Below are 21,979 nucleotides of genomic sequence, written 5' to 3'. Positions count from 1 at the left end.
CACCCCAGATAGTGTGGCATTCACTGCTAGACTGCTGGATACCAGGTCCGCTCCAGCCATGTAACCAGTTGCATCCTTGAGCATCGTGTCGCTTGACACAGCATGGTAGCTTGCTTTGTCATTAAAAGTTCTGTTGTTTAGTTCTTGAACTAACTGTGATATTATTCGCACAACAAATGCGACAGTATGCGTTATCAGAGTACAGACCCCTGACAAAATAAACCCTTTTTGTTTTAATGATAACAGAGACATTTGAAGACATTTGGTGAGCATGTATCATGTTGATTGTACCAAGTCAAAAGCTTTCAAGCAAAGTTTTAGACTACTACACACATACAAATTATTGTGATTCAAAAGAATTTCATTAAAAATATTTTCAAAAATAACCTTTATTCCAGAACGAATTTCTGACTCCAAAATATTACAGCATGTGACTCGCTTCAATGCAATTTGTGATTGACTGCTTGCCATAACCAGATTTCTATTGGCGACGTATTTGGACAAATATTTCTTCCTTGGTTCTTTTTCTTTTTAACATCATAACAAAGTTCTAGCTTTTCTTAACCTGGTTAAGGTCACCTGCAATGGTCTTTGTCCAATTTTTCATTGGACAGTTTTGTTTTGCTGCACAAATTTTCCTTGTTTGTCCGGTATTCGCCAAAACAGTTTGCAAAACGTTGCTGACCAGACACTGGCTGGACTGATCATGCGCGCCGGTCACACCAATAACACATTATAACCCCTTTACCACCCTGTCAAGATGCACAAATGACGCCATTATTTATGACATCATTTGTGTCTTTACAGGGTGGTAAAGGGGTTATGTATGGTAATTTGAGCAAAAATAAAAGCACGTGAAAAGAGCTCAATTGTAGTCATGATCAGCAAATTGATAGCCTAGCACGATACGAGATCTTCTTGTCTTGTGGCCCATGATTCGTGAATCATGAGAAAATTTTCGCGAAAACTGAAAATCTAATAGTGGCTTGTATATCAATAAACTTATTGCATACATTACTTTCCAGTAATACATGTAGGCTGGTATTACCAGTTAACAGAGACACTGATAAATCATTTTTCATTACAACTTCACGCCGATTTAAGTGTGTCATTGAGAAATGGGTGACACCGCCGGATTTTGTTGCCTGAAGGCTCTCTTTATTCCTTTGGGCATTCACTTCGGCAGCCGCGAAGAATGATGCAAATCAGGCCAGCTCGTTTTTACTCGGCTGAGAAAAGGTGAGAACTTTGCAGGAAGACCAAGAAGCGAATTCAAAAGACAGGAACAATTGTCTAATTAAGCAGCCTTGAGCCGCAAAGTTGCGAGAGTATTCCTTTGTTTTTGTTATCAATAGGAACTGCGAGGAATCACTGCAGACGTTTCATGGTTTTAAGTTCTTCGCAAAATACTTTAAGCTGTTCTTTATATCAGTGAATGACGAGTCTTTTGAGAGCTTTAAAAAGAGATCCTAAACGTTGTGTTTTGATCACTGTAAGCCGAGTTTCGATATTTTTCGCCAAGCGCTGCTTGGAGCGGCGGAGCTATTTTGCTTAATTAAATTTGTGCATGGCATCATCATCTTCCCGACGCGTGAAAATCAATACCATCCGTTTAATGATAACTTTTTTTACAAAAAAGCTCAAACATTGATTTGTATTCCCTAAAGAAAGCACTTTAGGAGCTATGAAAGAGTTCCAATTGTAATTCACTGTAAGCAAACTGGTATTTGATGTTGTGCACTTTGTTTGTTACGAGTCAAGACGCGGTCGATCGTAATTAAGTTTATGTTTCTAAAATACTTGCTTCTGGCGAAGAGATTTTAAAATATCAGACCAAAAAACTCAGCGTGGAAGTCGCATTCTGATTATACTTAATGACGCATTGACAAACAATAACATCAGCTCTTTGGCCTATGTAGACACGCGCTCTTTTCAGTTGACCTTATTTACATTTTATACTCAGCGATTCTCTAACTTTTAGCTGAAAAGCCAGAATCTGTTATAGATCGCTGTCATTAAAGATGAGAGGTAAACAAATCGGCAAATCCATGTATCCGTTTAGCGAACAAAATTTGTTTATTGATTATTCGTTAGTTTGCAGGATGGGAAGTTGATTTTAAAACTCTCCATACTGTAGCGGCGCGTTGCGAGTCGATGTGATCATGGTGACTCATTTCTCTAGCCTCCTCAGGGAGTTTCCACAGGCCAGCAAAACAAAAGATAAAATATCTCACCTACTTCAAAGGGTTTGCGATCTTCGGAAACATGCTCTATTGTCGGAAATTGTTCGACAAAAGAGAGAACAATAGCGTGAATATATGAATACTTAACGACCCCAAAATTTGGGGTACACACTTAAATCGGCGTGAAGTTGTAATGTGCAGTATTTTACAATTAAATACATGTACAGTATGTCACAAAAATTATTGGCTAATTGTTAACTCCACGTGTACCTCAAAACTGGCATGATTTGACAATTACGAACAGCAAACAGCGACGACTCTGTAAAAAGAGTTTGAATTTTTGTGTCCTTTTTCCTTACCACAGAATCTGAACAATCTTCTGGCCAGTTCATTCACAAAGAAAAATTTAATGTGCCCACCTCAGCAGCGCACCATAAATGGCCTCAAACTGAGATATAGCGCTAAACAAAGGCTTAGGAAAAAGCCTTGAAATTACAGTTGCACAAGTGCATGAGGCATATGGCAGCAGTGTAGAGACCTTTTAACTGAGGACAGACCCACTGCCCAATGTATGGAAATGCGATTATGAAGGGCGATTACATTGTGAATAGAGCGTTGTCATCATTAAATAAGGTAGGGCGATAACCATAAATTGAAAAGCCGGTTGTTGAAAATTAATCACAACTATTTCCCTTGCATTTTTGAAAATGTCATCCCTATCGTTTTAAAACAGGACAGACCTTGTGCACTACTGCACTGTTTGAGGAAACCATGATTTACTTCTGAGACATTTCCGAGTAACTTGTGATGCCCATTTTCTGTGCTGTTTACATAAAATACGTAATTCGTGAAATGCCATAAAATACACACGTGAATCGTGATTTGAGTAAAAATTGGCTCGTGATTGGGACCCTCCCCTAATTACCACCCCTTTACTCCAATAACAAACTCCGCTCCAGCAATCAAAACGCGAGTTTTACACTGTTCATTGCACAATGTTAAATAAAAAGCAGTAAAATGTTTAAACATTAATTGTGTTTCACACATAAGTAAGACTAATTATTGACTTACAGTCAAGTTAAATTCACGAACAACGGATAATTATTGATTTGTGCGAGTTTATGGAGGAGCGAAATGACCAAACATCGATCCAGTTCTCACCTCATCTTTAGCGCCGTTGACTTGCAGCATCCTTCAGTCTTTCCTTTTTCTCTCCTTTCTTCTGCAAAGACAAGCGTTTCTTCACTTCAAGTCCCTTGAACGAAAAAATAACCTTAGCTTACGTGTCCTAAAACGAGTAGAGCACGCGCACTCCAAGTGAAAACCAAATTGTCTCACAATTCTCCACGTGAAGAGCCGAACTAACGTTCTGTTTTTTTCACGAACGCTTAGAAGCTGTCAAAATGCAGACAGAACATCCAAAACAGGGGATATTTCTGCGTCCCGAAAGACTGAAAGGTACCTTGTTCATTTCGCCGAGTTGATCATGAGTCCCACATTTCGCGCGCGGAAACCCAGTTAAGATTAAAAGTAGACAACGCAATGACAAAGAGCTAACATTAAACTCACCATCGGTAGTAATGAGTGTCTCTATAAATCACCAACAAAATGCCACATGTCCCGCCTTCAGAAACAAGTACAAATCGCGATACAAACCTAACACTGCTCCCATCAGCAACCACTTTGGGCACGAGTCAAGAAAACAATGCATTGCGATACCGGTTTCCTTTTGCCTCCCCCCAGCTCCCACCCCCCGGGCCGCGCCCCGCTCTTTTTTCGCCCCCTGTGCAACGCAAGGCAGACATACAGCCTTTATTGACTTTATTTCAGCACGATTAAAAATTAAAGCTCGGCAGCTTGTGCGGTCGTGCAAAGTAATAAGAATAAAAAAATATATAAAAAATCAAAAATATATACACAGTAAAATCCTCACACCCTTAATCCTATTTTAAAATTCCCTATATAAATTAAAATCCGCACGTCTAAAATTTTCCGTTGTTACTGCAAGCTACACCGTCTACCTAACCCAATACGGCTAGTGCTCTCTTTGACAGTTGATTCAATAATAAATAAAATATAATGAAATAATAATTAAATTGGAATTTCAGTGGAATCCACAGAACGGCTTTTCTCTCCACTGTTTCCAGGTTGAATTGAAATTTCGGAATATTGGTTTTTGTGGAGGGAACAGAACAGGAGCCATCCTCGGAGACCCAGGGGCAGATAGTGGGGCTCAAAATGAAGTCAAAATGGGCGGGAAAAAATTCCACGAGCAAGTGCTTTCGTACTTTTTTCCCGTCCATTTTGACTTTGTCTTCGGCCCCACTATCTGCCCCTGGGTCTACTCTCCGAGGTCAGGATGAACCGGAGCACCGGAGAAAAACCCTGGGAGTGGGGACGAGAAGTCGAGAACCAACAACAAAGTAATCAAACTTGAATCAAAGTTCCTGTTAACACTTAATCGTGCTTTGAACAACTGGGCCCTGACCAATAACTCCCAGGATAACTACTCATAAAAAGGGGTTCCTAGAAGCAGATGATGTATTATTCCTTGATTAAACAGTCAGATCAGTTATTATGCAGAGAAAAAAAAAACGCTTGCATGCACAACGAAGGTTGAGGTTCAATTATAAATAATTATTATTGGCAGATGGGCAAGTTGTAAGGCCGCCTAACTTGTATTGTATCCATAGTTCCCAGGTTCAAGTTTCACTCCATCCGACTCCTTAGATAAACTTGTGAAAAGCCATCTGACCTACCTCTTTTCAGTCAGGATATTTGACTGTTTAAGGACGGTGCCTACTTTTGTTACTGCACATACGTTCTGTGCATCTCAAGATACTTGGGCATCCTATAGGTAGTGCTCACTTATAGACCCTTATAGAGGAATATTTTTGCGCGGTTTAAAACTATACGGAGCAAGCAGAACTTAGCAAGTGCTCTTGGCATCCCAAAAGAAAATTAGGGGTAACCATGCATTTTTCAGAGATAATGAAGCCTCAATTTAGGAAAAACTGCCATACATTGCAGTGCCTGTAATAAGCTTGAGGTAGCTGGGTGCACTTCAGACCAGCAACTAAAAGGGCCTAAAAGCAGTCAGGCCCTTCTTGTCTTTTTTTATTTATTACAAATTTACTGTACTTAGCTTTATATAAACAGATGACTGTATACTTATTTATGTGATTCATATATACAATACATTGTTATTTTTTTTCTTTTTTAGGACAAATACTCTACATTTTAGCATTTCCATTTAAATGAATTACGTCAATCATACATGTAACAATACAGTCGTCCTGATGTGGAAGTAACCACAGTGTTACTTCATTACTGCTCTATGTCAGATGTGCCAACTCTACTGGATATGGGATGATCATCTCTCTGATCTCCCATATACGTAGGTTACCAAATCTCCCAGATAAAAGGGACTGTCGATCTTTCCTTTAAAATAAACGAAAATCTTAACCTCCGTTTTTCTCAAAATCCACAGAATTTCCCTAAAGTTCCAAATGCATGTTACAGCTCCTTGGTTGATTTCTGTACATCTTTCACCCAATCCATCACAGACCTTTACAAAAACTAAAGGAAAGGGAGGGGGGTGGGGTTAACTTGGGCCTTTGGGGGGGGGGGGGGGGGGAGTAGTAGGTTGATGATAGATGGGTGGCTCAAAAGAAAATCTCCAGATCTCATATTTCCCAAGGTTGGCATCCCTGGTATGTATATGTAACCAAACGTTTGCTATTCTTGGTTTTCACATGACGTCATAAAAAACTGAAATTCATAACTAAACACAATTTTGGGTTTTTATCTTCATCACATATAAGAAAATCTAAATTTCCATTGGCTAGCTTGTTTTCAGCAGGATAGCATTCTTTGTTTTGAAAATAGAGCAGTTTGAATTTTAGATTTTTGCGCAGTGCGTGACAGAAGGATTGCAGCTCTAAACATGTCAAGTACATGAAAACATCGATTCGCCTCGTGTTTTTTTTAGGTCTGATCAGCTAACATGTAATAGAAGCGTTAATGTCAATGTATGAAACTTCAGCAGAGAGAAGAAAGGCTTTGAAATAGCCAAGGTAAACTCCAGATCTTTTTGCTGGTTTCCGGCCGCCATGTTGGTGCCCATCAGACGGGGCACCAACATGGCCTCCCATACTAAACTCTGCAATTTTCCGTGGTACATTTTCTCAAATAACTCGATTAGGAGATATCGCCCAGCCCTGTGGCTTTCACACATTGTTTATGTATCACTCTTCTACAACATATCAATTTCTTGACTTTATCTATTGAATGGTTGAAGATTTTATTTTTTCACTTGCGTGATGATGTGTGAGGTGAAAACCACCTATCGAGTGAATTTACTCTGATGTGTTCTCACAACAGCACTAACTACCAAAGGAAAGAAAACTTGACTGAATGCATGATTGAATTATGGATTAGAAACAGCAGGGAAAAGCACATTATCTATAATACTGTGGTTCTCACAGTTTCTGGTTGGAGCTATGAAGATTAAAATCTACAAACAAACAAACAAAAAACACAATACCACAAATAAGATGTAATACTGTGGAACCTCGTTAATACAACCACCTTCGGGCTGTGAAAGTGTGTTTGCAATAACGGGGTGGTCGGATTAACAATGTTGTTAAACTAAGGAAATGACTTGAATTTCAATTCGTTTGGGGCACAAAAAAGAGGCCACATTAATGAGGTGGCCATAAGTCAGTGTTCCACTGTAATCTGATGAAAACCAGCAGTAAGTCCACAAGCAGGACGGTGTCAGTTGAAAAACGGTTCTGCAGTGCACAATCAGCAAGTAATTAATTTCTTTTACATAAAAATAATGTCTATGAAATTGGGAGAGAACAAACTCATGACTTGACTACGATGCATGGTATGTTCATGTAGGGTACGTGCATTGTGCAGCAATAATGCGCAGTTGCTGTATGCATGCACTTTCTTTGAACAGTACTGCTAACAACTTCTTTGATGTTTTGAAGAACCACAAGCAACTACTCTGGTACAATTGAAACCCACCGGCACTTCATAGACACCTGTGGCTATTAAATACAGACACCTCATTGCTCTGCACTCACAGGAACAAACTGTTTGACTGCCTGTCTGACTTGTTTTAAAATGTAAAGTTTAGTAGAATAAAATGTCATTATTACTCAGTGGACACCATAGCAACCACAAAAAAGATTTTTGTGATTAAATTTAGTAAATGTTTGATAAAAAAAACTGTCTATAACAACAAGATGTCTGTATTCTGGGGATTTCCCAAAGTGAGGTCAAACTTAACATCCATCCTGCTGTCCATGCAGCATATCTTGTACAGTTGCAATCTTCTCTCCCTTCAAGTGTCACCTAATGTCGAATGGGTTTTGTATTTTTCCAAACTCAGCAAGAGGCCAAACCTGAAATTAAGCACATCCCCTAGGCGTTAACAATTCTGTGTGCACTCACGAAGGCACACAAGATTGAAACAAAATAAAAAGATAGATATATTCAAATTTTGAAATATATTGAATGGTAAACATGAGAGCATTCTGGTTACTAGACTTTTGATTTGAATGGTCGTGCTTAGGGGTTTTGCAGACTCTGAAGCTAGAACCCTATAAGTACAGTCATCTCCCCCACAAAAAAGGTTCAGGAACCATCGGGTGAATCGGTTATCTGGGTGACATGCATTCAAATGGTAAATACATGTACAGACACACAGGGTCAATCAGTCTCCACAGACTTCACTTTACGTAAAACAGAAGCTTATCAGCTCTGAGCTCTCAAAATAAAATCTTATCTTTTACAGACCTTTCGTATTTTTTACATTTCACCGTGGATAATGGCAGGGATAACCCTGTGATGGACCAGTATCTCATCCAGAGGGAAGGAGCACTACTTCTACAGTGTAGCTGTCTATTGCTACAGAAACCTGGTTAAGCTCCTGGCCACTTACCATTGGGTTCAAAGCTTGACTTTACCTTACCATTTGTTGAACAAACAACATTTGTGTTAAAGTTTTGTTTTAACTCTTAATAGCAAGATATCGGTCAAGAACAGTGGTACAAGGGAAATATACAACCGACTATGCTAACCTTAAAGCACGCTCGTCCTCGGATGAGCCCATAAGGAACTGCTCCAAAATGTCTGGAATCTTTTGAACATTCTGGATTGTCACCAAGAAGCCAAACATGTCCTTTTGGAATCTTGCATTGAAAAAAGAAAATGCATTTAAGGGTATTATAAAGTCCAACAGTATTACTTACAGTGCAACAAACTCAACCAGGGCCACCGAAAAAACGGACACTTTGAAATTTAAAGAAATGTTCTCGTTTTTGATTGGTTTACAAATTACCAAAGCCAGACTTCTTAGTTGTAAACATGACCTGTGATTGACTGATCAATGTTGGGTGGCCCCGGTTGAGTTCGTTACACTGTAAATGAAAAAGGTTGACATGATTTAGAACTGACAGCATAATTCCACTTCATGTCAAATTTGAGGTCATTTGTTGAAGTTATTGAATTTTTTTCTCAGTTTTTACACTTTTCACATGTGGCTTGCCCAAAACTTCGCTCCTTCTTTTTTTACCCATTTTCGATCACTTTGAATGGTAATTTGGGGGAACAAAAACAATTATGAAGGGCCACACTGAAGCAGCCCGGAAAGCTGCATGAGATGCAATGGAGAAAAACCTCCCCTCATCCATGGAATTTTCACTAGATGCAGAAAAAATAGGGAGCTACACATGTATATTTTGAGAACGAAGTGTGAAACAAAGTAATACAAAAAAATGAAGAAAATGAATGCAAAAAATGATCTAAAATCTCACATATGTACAGGAAGGCCCCTCAAATGTTTTACCACATGAAAAGGTAATACTGACAATACCATATTTATTTGATTAAGCGCCCACCTCGAATAACCGCCCACCCTGAAAGCCCTAAAAGTTTATAAGTGCCCACCCCACCCCCTCCCAATACAAAAAAAAAACATTTCTGTAATAGCGCTATTCGATCGCGAAGTAAGAGGAGCATCAGTTGTGTTCCAAAGTTTGTTTTACATAGATACGGTGGTCAATGAACTTTTATATTGTTTGGGCCTTCTTTATGATAGCTTTTGTACTTTGTTTTGTCTTGTTAAAGCGAAATAAACTTGTTATGCCTTGTTTTGCAATTCTCTCAAAATGTCCTCGCTTGCTGAAAATGTTGGGAAAATTAAAAGCAACCACCCTTGAATAAGTGCCAACCTCGAATGAGCGCCCATCCTCATGGGCCCAAAATTAAATAGGCACCCAGGGCGGTTAATCGAATGAATACGGTAAGTATAGTACAGTTTAATGAGTTGTGTTCAAACTGGATAAACAGGTATTGTAATAATTATTAAGTCAGTCACTTGACCTCTGCGTACTCTGTACACACAACTGTATGTGTACAGCGTACATGTAGTGTACATGTCTTTACATCACAGCATCGTCATCTACAATATGAGGGACAACTGCAAACAATGTATACCAATAACAAGGCATTATCCAGGTGCTGGGAGGTACCTGTAAAATTAATCCCACTAGTTGAGGAGGTACCCATGCACTACACTAATGCATATTGAAACTATGACAATTGAAGGGCTGGGAGCATAACCGACCTATGTCGAATTTCAGCCCGTTTTTCGATGTAGCTTGGATTTGTCCAAACTTTTGCATGTGAACTGCAATTCGATTGAAAACCATTGTCCAGTATTTTTTCACGCCGCTTTGTGTTTCGTATTAATGTCATTGAAAAATTTTACCATCTTGTAAAGATATATTGGTAACATTATAGACACTGGATGACCAAAACGACAATGCACTGAGGATTAAATACTTGTATTCAATATACACTCGTTGTCTTTGAAACACGGCACACGAAAGCTGTCACGCTTTTATTTGATTCTGTTACAAACTACTACGTACGTGACAGGAATGTCCGAAATGTAAACAGTTACATTCTCCAAGAGAAAATGTGTCCATTTCCTGGCGTAAAATCCAGCTTTGTCCCGTTTGTTGACATATCACTCTTGATAACGCAAAATACTAGCATTCTACACAATTAACATGTACAGGAAGACATGTAGCCATTTCAACGATTAACAACGATTAACAACGATTAACGGCAGTTCTATTAAAAGGTAAGACTATCTATTCTTTTCACGAGCAGTCGGTGTTAACCGTTGAAAATCTATGTTAATCGTACTTTTATTGAATCATTGCCTTGAAATTGTCAAGTTAATCGTTACATACTGAATTTCAAGCCTGGCAAACCACAACTAAGGCTTGCAAAACACCTTGCACATGGCGGGATTTGTCTCTGATGCTCCCGCGGGATTTGATAATTGAATTGAAAAATTCGCCATGGCACAGTCATCACTACCAAGGAGGGATTCTTTGGACAACATTTCCACCAGTTCCTGTGAACTGCATTCGTCAATTTCATAACTTTTCAAAAGATCCATAGATGTCGTGCGTTTACAAACTTCACCAAACAAAAGCGAAACCAACTAGCCAGTACGATACGTAAGTTGTTTATCCCGACTGCCTTGATCTATTTTGGGCTTGTTACAGCCCGCAAAAGCAAACCATGATATCATCTCAAACGTTACTTATAGCAACAACAACTGGTGCGACTAAACACGGCTCATGGACAATGGAAACTTTTAGCCTACCGATAATTTGGAAAACGAGTCTGACGTGGACAAAACCTATAAAAAAATTTGCCTTCCAAGCGCGTTCACTTCAAGACAAGCAAACTACCAAATCCCCCTCCCCCTCCCCCTGACTCAATGTTGTCTTTTGGGTCACGAACAGTTTCCTGGCAAGCATCGCTTCCCACATCAACATTGCATAAGGGGGAGGGGGGGAGGGAGAAGTAACTGTGGTAGAATTATGAAGGGAGAAACAGTAAGTGAGTGTTTTTTTGGCTGTCTGTGTTCGGTTGTCATTGCATAGGGGGAGGGGGTGGGAGAGAGAAGTAAGCAAGTGGTTTTTGTTCTGTTCGTGTTTGGTTTTCTCAAGGAGTTTTGTCCACGATTGTAAAACCGCGAAATGTTTTCCAAACCAGGGAGAGCCAAAATTCGGACAAATCTGTGCGAAATCGAAAGCCACGCTAAAATTCGACACAAGTTGGTTATGCTCTCAGACCTTCAATTGTATGATGGCAAAATGTAAAAACATACTTTGAAATCCTGCTCATCTGTGCCAGTTATGACTCTTTCTCCACTCTGATAAAACAAAATTTAAAAAAAAACACTTGAAATAAAAGGTTACCACAAGGGACAGACACACGATAATACAATTAGATGCACATGTTGAGTTATCCTTAACTGAAGTTAATTTCTCATATGCATTCATATGTCAACATAACATAGATACAATGTACATTTAACTTTATTATCACGTCAAAGATTACAGCCAAGGGTTAGACCCTCTGCTCTGTGGACAAAACTGTTAAGAAACTTTTAGTCGACTGCCAATTTGACTGCTGTGGTGATAAATCAACAACTCAGTCCCCCCACACCCCCCTCCCCCCTCATCAAGGTTGGTCCACCATTGTAAAAGAGGCTGGGTCATCCCAAAGTCCAGTCTTTCAAGCAACATTGAATGAGGGGGAGGGGGAGGGGGAGGGGGAGTGAAGGTTTGCTACTCTCCAGACAGCATTTTCCTTAATGGAGATTGAAATACAGAAATAAATAAAAACAATAGAAATACATAATTAGTGATAACAATAATTATAATAAAATATAAGTGATAATTAGTGACTGAGAAAGCAAAGCATTAAAGCTCAGGTGGTGCACAGTGTGCAGTTTGTGCATGCACATCCTGTACTTGACAAAAGCTCAATCTTTCGGTTCTCACTTCCGTGGTCTACAACAATTACTACTTGTCCGTCTACCCACCATAGGCCTCACAATTTGGGAAGGCATTTATACACGTACATTTTGGAGGACAGACTTCCATGTGTTATGCAGCCACTCAATGAAATCATAGGAAGCTAGCTTCCCTTGCAGAAATAATTATCAGACACTATGCACAATATTTATGTAAATGTTATGTCATTAAGCTATGTAAAGAGTATGTTGTGAGCATTAGAAAACTATGTTGAACTAATTTATTGACGTTAGATGGCCACCTTTGGTTGCTAGGCAACAAAACTGGAGAACAATGGGCGAGGCATTAACAATGCACTCAACTCAAATTATGCATTCCAATTATCATAATTATACACCCTGTAAACCTTCACAGACAAATGGCATATCTTATTGGTAAAAAAAGAGTGAGGTTTGTACAGGTAGAAGCATTTGGGTTATACTGTCAGATATTTTACCAAACAAAACAACCATGAAGTTCAACTTAGCTTTTAGACAGGTACTGCCTATGGTCATTAGCAGTAAATGGAAAATTTGACAAAGAGTTTACCAACCATTGCAGCAATCCTCTTACACAGAAAGCATTTTGGGTCCTCTGGAGATCGCACTATAACAACATCACCTCTGTAAAAAATATAAGCAGTGATTGTAAATAATAGTTAAAATTCTATGAACAATGAAATAGCATCGACATGCAGCAATAAATTCTTTAATCCATTTTGTAAAATGTCTGAAGGGGCAAAAACCTGATCTTTATTGGTGAAACATGTATAATTACCCCATACATTAGAATTTAATGAAACAACCGTTAACATTTAATCTTGATCTATCAAGTATCATAATATTAAGTGCAGATAACAAGAATGGACTAGTGGGTAAATGCATTGTCAGCTGTCTCAAAATATCTGTATGTCAGCAGCTGCATAGCAATTTTTCTACCTTCAGTTAACAATCCAGAAATGCTAACCTCTGACCAGGAATCTAAAGTGGTCAACCCCAAGTGGTCTCTCTATTATTTTGTTGCTGTTGTTTTTTGTTTGTCTGTTTGTTTGCCATCTTCCCTCGCGACACTTTTGCATTCTTAACTATTGCTACTATATTCTACTGTTATTTTCCCTGTTATAGTTAAAAACATTTTGAGAAAACTAGCATTGTGCAAAAATGCTTATGTACCTTTGATGCACGCATTTACTATTTTTGACTGAAAAAAGTTCTCGCTGTACTGATGTACATGCAGACTCTAAAGTAAATTTTGTCTACATCTTCATTGTGTATGTGTGTATACTACTTACTTTTTTATAGTCCTCAGCTGTGCACTTAAATGCTCTGTGATTATTAGATCTCCATCCTTTTTCACATTGAAAGTAGGGATCATAGAAGGCCCAAACAGCTGCACTGGGACAAAAACATATGAATTCAGCCTCAAAAACACATATACCTCGTAATGACACTTAGACCTCAAAGAAAATATGAGAGCTTATAGTCTCATCGAGAGCTCAGTGATAAAGTATCCAACTAGGGAAGACTTCTTCACTATTAAGAGCAACTTTCCCTAACCACCGCGTGAGGGACGGCACAAGGTCGGAAAAATGGACCCCTTGATATTTCGTCCAGAGATAACCTATGGTATGCTAAGAATCGTGATATAAGTTTTAGGTTCTAGAGTTTTTGCATTTTTGAGAAAATTACGAAAAACCGTCGACAACCGGTGAAGCCGAAAAATCACAGGAATGAGGTCAAATTTCATGATCAGATAATCGAACTCGCGTGAAGGCGCATAGCAAATTATGGTTTTTCTTAGTTTATAATGTTAATCAGGAGGTATTGCTAAGCTGCTTTGATGATAGTTTAGACTTACAATTGTAATTCCGAATTTCTGGGGAGCAAGCGAAGAGAACCGAAATTTGTAGACTTTGAAAATCAAAAATTCCATACCATTTTCAAACATCTCAAAACGTACTCGGTATTATGTAGAATTCTTTCAAAATTCAATTCTAGCAAGTAAAAGAGCTGTTTGTGAACGTGATATAATTTTTTTCTTGGCAAAAGTTATTTGTGAGGCGAGCGGCCCCATGCAAGTTGACCCAATTTGACCTTTCGAAGAGATCTTGTTTAACCAGGAAATGTAAGCAATTCTACTATCCTTAGCTCGCTTTCTGAGCAAACCATTGTAAAACCCTGCCATTTCCCATTAAAACTACCCAGTTAACCTGAGATAATACCTCGGTTACAGCTTACCTTCCTAATGGGTGTTTGAAGGCAAATAATTTTGATGTTCTTCGCTAATTTTCTCGTGTCTTGCTGCCGTGCTTAGCCACCGGCCTTTTCATCACTACGGCATTTTCTAAGCGTCACCTCTTTCTGGGTTGTCCAATATTTTTGTAGGACCTGGATCCATGTCTTGCATATAAAGCATCTTCTGGGTATCTACTGAGTTTTGTATTGAATATTTCTAATGAAAAGAGGCAAGAAAGTGAAGGAACTAATTGAACTGAAAAACAGAGGCAGATCGATGTCACGCAATCTTTACATCCAAGTGATCACGTGCCGCAAATACATCCGCGTGGATATTTTTGTCTTGCTCTTGCTCATTTCTTCATTTTCTTCCTTACTAGCATACAATGTTTCCCTTTTGATTTTTTGTAACTTTTTTATTTGTAAGCACAAGCCTATTTCGAAGGAGAGTTCTTTGTATGCAATACTTTGAGTCGGTGTATATACACGCAACACATTTACTTTTCCCATTTATTTCTAGTGACTGTGTAACAAACTAGAAATTCTATCTAGTTTTAGCTCCAAAAGTCAAATGCCTGGGAGGGTCCATTGCTAATGATTTCCTAAAGCAGAAGAAAGGGAATAGTAATATATATCTGAAAAAGGGCTAGTTACTGGCCGCAAAGCGAGTTTTTGTAATTTGTATTAATTGTATTTACCGATTTGCCCATGGCAGGTGAATACGCAAATAGGTCCCCTTCGTGGCGTATCTAACTTTTTAGGATTATGTTCGACAAGATACGTTTTGAGAATGATGAATTGTTCTAGAAAGTGACACAGGCACACTCGCAAAAAAGAAATCCGAGTGCTCCTTGGATTTCTTTTTTCCGAGCATGCCTGTGTCACTTTCTAGAATAATTTATCATTCTCATTTATTCACCAGGCTGGAAATATACCATCACATTTATTTCATATACGACACGTTCGACATTCAAATCCTAGCAGTATGCAGGATGTTTGTCCCATGAACCTAGTTTAATGGCCTTAGCTCCCACGAGTCTCCTGTAGCTCAGTGGTGCAGCATCCGAACTACTAATCGGAAGGTCTTAGGTTCGACTCCTGATAGGAGCACTCGGATTTTTTATTTCCGAGTATGCCTGTGTCACTTTCTAGAATAATTCATCATTCTCATTCATTCACCAGGCTGGAAATATACCGCATCACATTTATTTCAAAAAGGCAGGGCTGTCAACTCTCCGGGATAATCCGGGAGTCTCCAGATTTTGAACCCTATCTCCCGATCTCCAGATTTATGTCTGTAATCTCCAGATTTTGAGCCGTATCTTCTGGTCTCCAGATTTATGTCTGTAATCTCCCGGATAATTGACAAAGTTTTCTATTTGTCGTAGACTCGAATTTGCTGACAAGAATATGTAAAATGTTTAGCGTTGTTTCTGTTAGTGTTTAATGTCCTCCCCCCCCTCCCCCCCCCCCACTGCTCACTGAACCCGTGACTTTGGCCTGGATGGGACGCCTCTGTAAGGCTCTTTGTTATTGCTGTCCGGGGAAGTCATATTCTCCATATTTGAAGACGTTTGAGGTTGACAGCCCTGTAAAGGTGCCTTTTGATTCAGAAGTAGACGCACGATTTTATATGATTCTCGAAAACTATCCCTTTGGAAACTGAAAATGATTTGCTTTTGGGTTCGCACAGTACAAGACATGTTTCTTTTTGCACGAGTAAAGAGCACGTAAAACTGTTTTGAGAGTTGCCATCGAGAGAGATCTGTGGCAAACGGTTTGTTTACCTCTAAAAAGGTTCTAAATATAGAATTCTCACTGATTGATCGTTCGCCCGATAAGCAAAGCTACGTAGCACGTGCGAGGCTCCTAACTTTTTCTTAAATTCGGAAAACCGTATTACGCGGACAAACTCCACTAGATTAAAATCTTTTCAACTTACAAAGATATGTGCAGGAAAATGAGTTTAGGTCTTTTAAAGTGCATTGTATAACCTTGAGCGCTCACTTTGTCAAAAAAAAAAAATTCCTTTGAAATCAAACATTATTTACGATTCGGCAACAGTAATTAGGACGCATGTGTTTACTTCTGCCGAAATTGAGTCATTTGCTTTTGACCACTTTGGCTACCAACTAGGCGCTGAAACGAGCAATTACTCTCCATCTTCCAATTTTTCAACCGATGACGCAGAGCAAATGACTCAATTTCGGCAGAGGTAAACACATGCGTCCTAATTACTCGGAATGCCGAATTGTAAATAATGTTTGATTTCAATTTTTTTTTTTTTGACAAAGTGAGCGCTCAAGGTTATACAATACACTTAAAAAGACCTAAACTCATTTTCCTGTACATATCTTTGTAAAGTTGTAAAGATTTTAATCCAGTGGAGTTTGTCCGCTTAGTAAGGTTTGCCGAATTTAAAAAAAGTTAGGAGCCTCGAACGTGCTAGCTTCGCTTATCGGGCGAGCGATCGAAGATCACAGCTCGAACGCCGTGAGAATTCTATATTTAGAATCTTTTTTGTAGAGGTAAACAAACCGTTTGCCACAGATCTATTTGTGTTCGGTAATTATCGGTTTTAAACTTAAAAAAAAGATCTCTCCCGATGGCAACTCTCAAAACAGTTTTACGTGCTCTTTGTCTTGTGCGAACCCGAAAGCAAATTATTTTCAGTTTCCAAAGGGATATTTTTGGAGAATCATATAAAAGCGTGCGCCTACTTCTGCATCAAAAGGTATCTTGTTGAACATATAACTCCTAAAAAGTTAGATGCGCCACGAAGGGGACCCATTGGCGTGTACACCTGCCATAGGCAAATTGGTAAGTACAATTAATACAAATTACAAAAACTCGCTTTGCGGCCAGTAACTAGCCCTTTTTCAGATATATATTACTATTCCCTTTCTTCTGCTTTAGGAAATCATTAGCAATGGACCCTCCCAGGCATTTGACTTTTGGAGCTAAAACTAGATAGGATTTCTAGTTTGTTGCACAGTCACTAGAAATAAATGGGAAAAGTAAATGTGTTGCGTGTATATACACCGACTCAAAGTATTGCATACAAAGAACTCTCCTTCGAAATAGGCTTGTGGTTACAAATAAAAAAGTTACGAAAATCAAAAGGAAAACATTGTATGCTAGTAAGGAAGAAAATGAAGAAATGAACAAGAGCAAGACAAAAATATCCACGCGGATGTATTTGCGGCACGTGATCACTTGGATGTAAAGATTGCGTGACATCGATCTGCCTCTGTTTTTCAGTTCAATTAGTTCCTTCACTTTCTTGCCTCTTTTCATTAGAAATATTCAATACAAAACTCAGTAGATAACCAGAGGATGCCTTATATGCAAGACATGAATCCAGGTCCTGCAAAAATATTACACAACCCAGAGAAAGGTGACGCTTAGAAAATGCCGTAGTGATGAAAAGGCCGGTGGCTAAGCACGGCAGCAAGACACGGGAAAATTAGCGAAGAACATCAAAATTATTTGCCTTCAAACACCCATTTGGAAGGTAAGCTGTAACCGAAGTATTATCTCAGGTTAACTGGGTAGTTTTAATGGGAAATGGCAGGGTTTTACAATGGTTTGCTCAGAAAGCGAGCTAAGGATAGTAGAATTGTTTACATTTCCTGGTTAAACAAGATCTCTTCGAAAGGTCAAATTGGGTCAACTTGCATGGGGCCGCTCGCCTCACAAATAACTTTTGCCAAGAAAAAAATTATATCACGTTCACAAACAGCTCTTTTACTTGCTAGAATTGAATTTTGAAAGAATTCTACATAATACCGAGTATGTTTTGAGATGTTTGAAAATGGTATGGAATTTTTGATTTTCAAAGTCTACAAATTTCGGTTCTCTTCGCTTGCTCCCCAGAAATTCGGAATTACAATTGTAAGTCTAAACTATCATCAAAGCAGCTTAGCAATACCTCCTGATTAACATTATAAACTAAGAAAAACCATAATTTGCTATGCGCCTTCACGCGAGTTCGATTATCTGATCATGAAATTTGACCTCATTCCTGTGATTTTTCGGCTTCACCGGTTGTCGACGGTTTTTCGTAATTTTCTCAAAAATGTAAAAACTCTAGAACCTAAAACTTATATCACGATTCTTAGCATACCATAGGTTATCTCTGGACGAAATATCAAGGGGTCCATTTTTCCAACCTTGTGCCACATTTTTTCAATCTCACTCGGTCCCCATAGAGAGTCGCTCTTAAATTTTCTGTCAGTTTGCGTATTCAATGGATAAGGGGGTTAGTTTCTGAAGACTGCTGTGCTGTATTTTCAACAGAGTTGATAACTAAAGTTAATTTGGCTACTATAAAAAGATTGAAATGCTAAGGTTTCAAGTGTTAGTCTCCCTCAGAGTGAATCATCTCTTTTACAGCAGCCAAATTACCATATCAACTCTGTTGATTAAACCAAACTTGTATTCAATGGTTTCATTCAATTAGACAGACAAAAGCAGACATCTTCAAGTAACCAGTGATGCAATTTCTCGAAAATTTTAGTCTCCACCCTTTGATAAGCCCCTCCAGGTGGCTTCAAATTGAACAATACTTCCCTCCCACTAACAGGTTTAAAATAGAGCAAAAATTTCTGGTAAAATGCTTTAACTCAGCCTTGCGGAAAGAGCAAAACAAACAAACCTTTGTTTATTGAAAAGGGAATTTAAAGTACATATAAATAAAAGCATTGCATAATAATAATAATTAATACATTCTGAACCCACACAATGGATGTCCTTAGGGTGTCAACTTTCAGTATACAGTTATTAATCAAGAAACCTCGTTAACATAAGTGTTTTAAGTTATATTGAGCTAATAGTAATGTTGCTTCAAAATAAATAACAATGTTTTCAAAAGAAATTAGAAAAATGGGGTCAGAGATCAAATTCCAAATATGAAGTTTCCTGATCTTTTGTACGCGGAGATGAAATTGGAGATAAGAGCAAGGAATTTGCAATTTGAGTGGCCACCTTAACAAAACAAATGCCTTGGTCTTGCAATTCCAATTAAGAGTTACGATCGCTATCTCGAAATCGTGGAATTTATACCTCAACATGGACGCGGTGAGTGAAAATGTTGGTGCATTTACCACTGTATTTTCGAATCTTATATCTGACCTTAGTTTTTTTTTTACCAAAGTAGATAGTTAGGGTACCCGATATCTAAAAAGATATTGACTAGCGTAATGTCGCATATGCAAATTATTTCCAAAGAATCATGATATGATCATCGATCGATCATTGCTATCAGAATTTCTTTTAAAACCACATTGAGTCCTCTAGTTTCGTTATGCAAGTTTAACACGCTGGCGACACACAGTCTAAGATTTTATATCGCAATCGACTACATATGAGTAGTAGCTCGGGTCATCACCCGGAACCTTAGCTTAAAAATAATTAACAGTCGAGAATGAATTTGAACAGTCTAGAGACTAGTTTACGTACCACGGTACATTCCACCACATGTTCCAAGATACAGTTAATATAGCAGAAACAGCTAACAGTCACCACACCTCCGTACAACACCTTACACGCCAATCTCGTAGCCATTTGGCACATTTCATGCTAGACATAACATAAGCTACATCTCGCCGCCATCTTTGTTTTAGTTGACACCATTCTTTCGAAGCCTGGACGCATGCGCGTGGAGGGAGTTCAATATGGCGGCCTATTTGGTTTGTTTGACAACGGAAGGTGGAATTCCACTTTTCACTCGCACTAAGGGGAATCTACCGCAGGTGAACTGCTTTGAATTAAATAACTTGATTGTAATAATATTGTCTGTAGATACTAGCGGCAAAGTTCTAAATTGTTGTCCTGGAAATGATCAAATCAAGTTCCACAAAGTTTCAGTAACACGTATTAAAGACATTGAACAGTACTAGTGTGGGGGCAGTTTAGTTTTTTTTTTTGTATATCAGTAACACAGTGACCTGAACTTATAACTTGTACAAAAGTAACTTGTGCATGGCCCCTGCAGTCTTCAAATGCCATGGATGCCGTCTGTTGCTTAAATTTTAGTGCCAAATTCTGCAAATTGTATGCGCAAGTCATCTCGAAATTTTGATTGCATGGAAAAATTAGATCAAAACATTGTATGTAAAAGGATAACGATCTAACTGCTCACCTGGTTAAGTGTGAAATATGTGGCTTTGTTTAAGCATGTACCAAGTTTTTAATTAGTGGACATGTTTCAGTACATTTGATCATTGGATGGATACTTGCGCTATAGCTACTGTAACAGTGTATAACAAATCTAACGTAATGTTATTATTAAATTATTATTATTATTATTATTATTATTAATTTATTAACTGTTAACAAAGATTGTTTTTGTTACTCAAATGTTCCCACCATTGAAACAAGAGATCAGAACTTGTTTCAAAAGCCAAATGAATACACCTCTGGTTGGCACATAAATATGATTTTAGTTGTTAGGGTCAAGCACTGAATTTGGATGGTTAGCTTTCGTGTAATATTTGGGACACTGCATTAATTGCCCCCGCAGGGTTTTGGCCTAGAGGCCAAAACCCGAGGAGGCACCCTAGGATTCCCCGCGTGTATACATATAAGGAATTTCAAAATGTAAGAAAGTAAGTACTGTAAGTAAATTGTTAGTATGCGGAAAAAATCTCGATTTGATCAAACTAGGCGCACACTGTCGTCTCGGGTAATATTTCAGCAAGCGCGCAAGGTGCTGTCGGGTAGCTGTCATTCTGCAACCGGAGGTCTGCGAGCAGCGTTTGACGGTCTTGCGAGCGAGAGTTTGCGTTTCGTCGTCCTCTAGCAGCATTTCGAGTTCTTTCTAGCAGTGTTTCAAGGTCTTGCAACCACGAGTACGCATTTCGCCATCATTTAGCAGCATTTCAACCACGAGTTCGCGTTTTGCCATCTTCTAGCAGCGTGTCAAGGTCTTGCACTCCACGAAGTCACGTTTCGCCATCTTCTGCATCTTTAGTAGCCTTTCAAACCACGGGTTCAAATCTTCGAGCAGCGTTTCAGGGTGAGTATTTTGCAGTTCAGTGATTTATTTGAATTCAAAAGCATTCAACAGCACTGAATAGAATCGCATTTCAACCATTGCGTTTTTCCATCTTCTTGCAGCCGGTGTCAAGGTCTTGCAACCACGACTTCACACCTTTCGCCATCTTTAGCAGCTTTTCAAACCACGAGTTCACATCTTCGAGCAGCAATTGAAATAGATTTATATTGCCTGATTTATACATAAATATACTGCAGATGATTATATTTTGATAGATTTATACATTGTTGCAAGTTTAGTTATTGTTGTTGTTATGCTTATTATAGTGATTTTTCCCAACAATTACTTACAATACATCCCTGTTACACAGAATATTAACTTTACAATTGAAATACATTTAAGGCTGGTTTCCATATGATCGCGGATCGCAGATCGCAATAAGGTCTGCGATCGAACCATGTTCCATCTCCTGCGATTGTGTGATCATACGGAAACCAAAGTTTTGCGATCCGCGATCGAAACGCATCCCACGATTCAACGCTCGTGTGTTCGATTGTAGGAACGGTCTACGTTATGGATGTGTTTATTATCGCAGCCGCAAAGATTTTAACGATAAGAACAAAAAGGCCAGGTATTGGGAAAAAATCGGGCAGAAGATTCATTTAT

At 38.7% G+C, this 21,979-nt stretch overlaps 2 protein-coding genes and 1 long non-coding RNA gene across 6 annotated transcripts in view; 1 reads left to right on the top strand and 2 right to left on the bottom strand.

The window, feature by feature from the left end:
* Positions 1-3,849, bottom strand: part of LOC146482489 (uncharacterized) — an 82,129-nt gene extending 78,280 nt beyond the window's left edge. The window contains exons 1-2 of the long non-coding RNA XR_014864067.1: positions 3,753-3,849; positions 3,345-3,438 (exon numbers count right to left, since the gene is read on the bottom strand). This is a non-coding gene — a long non-coding RNA (uncharacterized LOC146482489). The remainder of the gene's footprint in view (positions 1-3,344; positions 3,439-3,752) is intronic.
* LOC146482488 (mitochondrial inner membrane protease subunit 1-like) overlaps positions 1-19,959 on the bottom strand; it is a 348,467-nt gene extending 328,508 nt beyond the window's left edge. Inside the window, exons 1-7 of one of the 3 annotated variants that reach the window (XM_085106960.1) lie at positions 19,777-19,959; positions 13,374-13,476; positions 12,636-12,705; positions 11,392-11,436; positions 8,279-8,389; positions 6,529-7,600; positions 5,446-5,921 (exon numbers count right to left, since the gene is read on the bottom strand). In XM_085106960.1, coding sequence (XP_084963086.1) covers positions 7,547-7,600; positions 8,279-8,389; positions 11,392-11,436; positions 12,636-12,705; positions 13,374-13,476; positions 19,777-19,786 — 393 coding nt within the window. In that variant the 5' untranslated portion in view covers positions 19,787-19,959 and the 3' untranslated portion in view covers positions 5,446-5,921; positions 6,529-7,546. Of the gene's footprint in view, positions 1-5,445; positions 5,922-6,528; positions 7,601-8,278; positions 8,390-11,391; positions 11,437-12,635; positions 12,706-13,373; positions 13,477-19,776 lie in introns of those variants that run through there. The other 2 variants (XM_085106958.1, XM_085106959.1) reach the window with 2 other exon arrangements.
* LOC146482486 (protein fuzzy homolog) overlaps positions 18,622-21,979 on the top strand; it is a 46,492-nt gene continuing 43,134 nt past the window's right edge. Inside the window, exons 1-2 of one of the 2 annotated variants that reach the window (XM_085106956.1) lie at positions 18,622-19,395; positions 19,941-20,069. In XM_085106956.1, the coding sequence (XP_084963082.1) occupies positions 19,387-19,395; positions 19,941-20,069 (138 nt within the window). In that variant the 5' untranslated portion in view covers positions 18,622-19,386. The remainder of the gene's footprint in view (positions 19,396-19,940; positions 20,070-21,979) is intronic. The other variant, XM_085106957.1, reaches the window with a different exon arrangement.

Source organism: Pavona decussata, unplaced genomic scaffold (assembly GCF_977016875.1).
Source record: "Pavona decussata unplaced genomic scaffold, jaPavDecu1.1 SCAFFOLD_45, whole genome shotgun sequence".
Taxonomy (NCBI): domain Eukaryota; kingdom Metazoa; phylum Cnidaria; class Anthozoa; order Scleractinia; family Agariciidae; genus Pavona; species Pavona decussata.
This window is presented reverse-complemented; position numbering and strand designations above follow the sequence as displayed.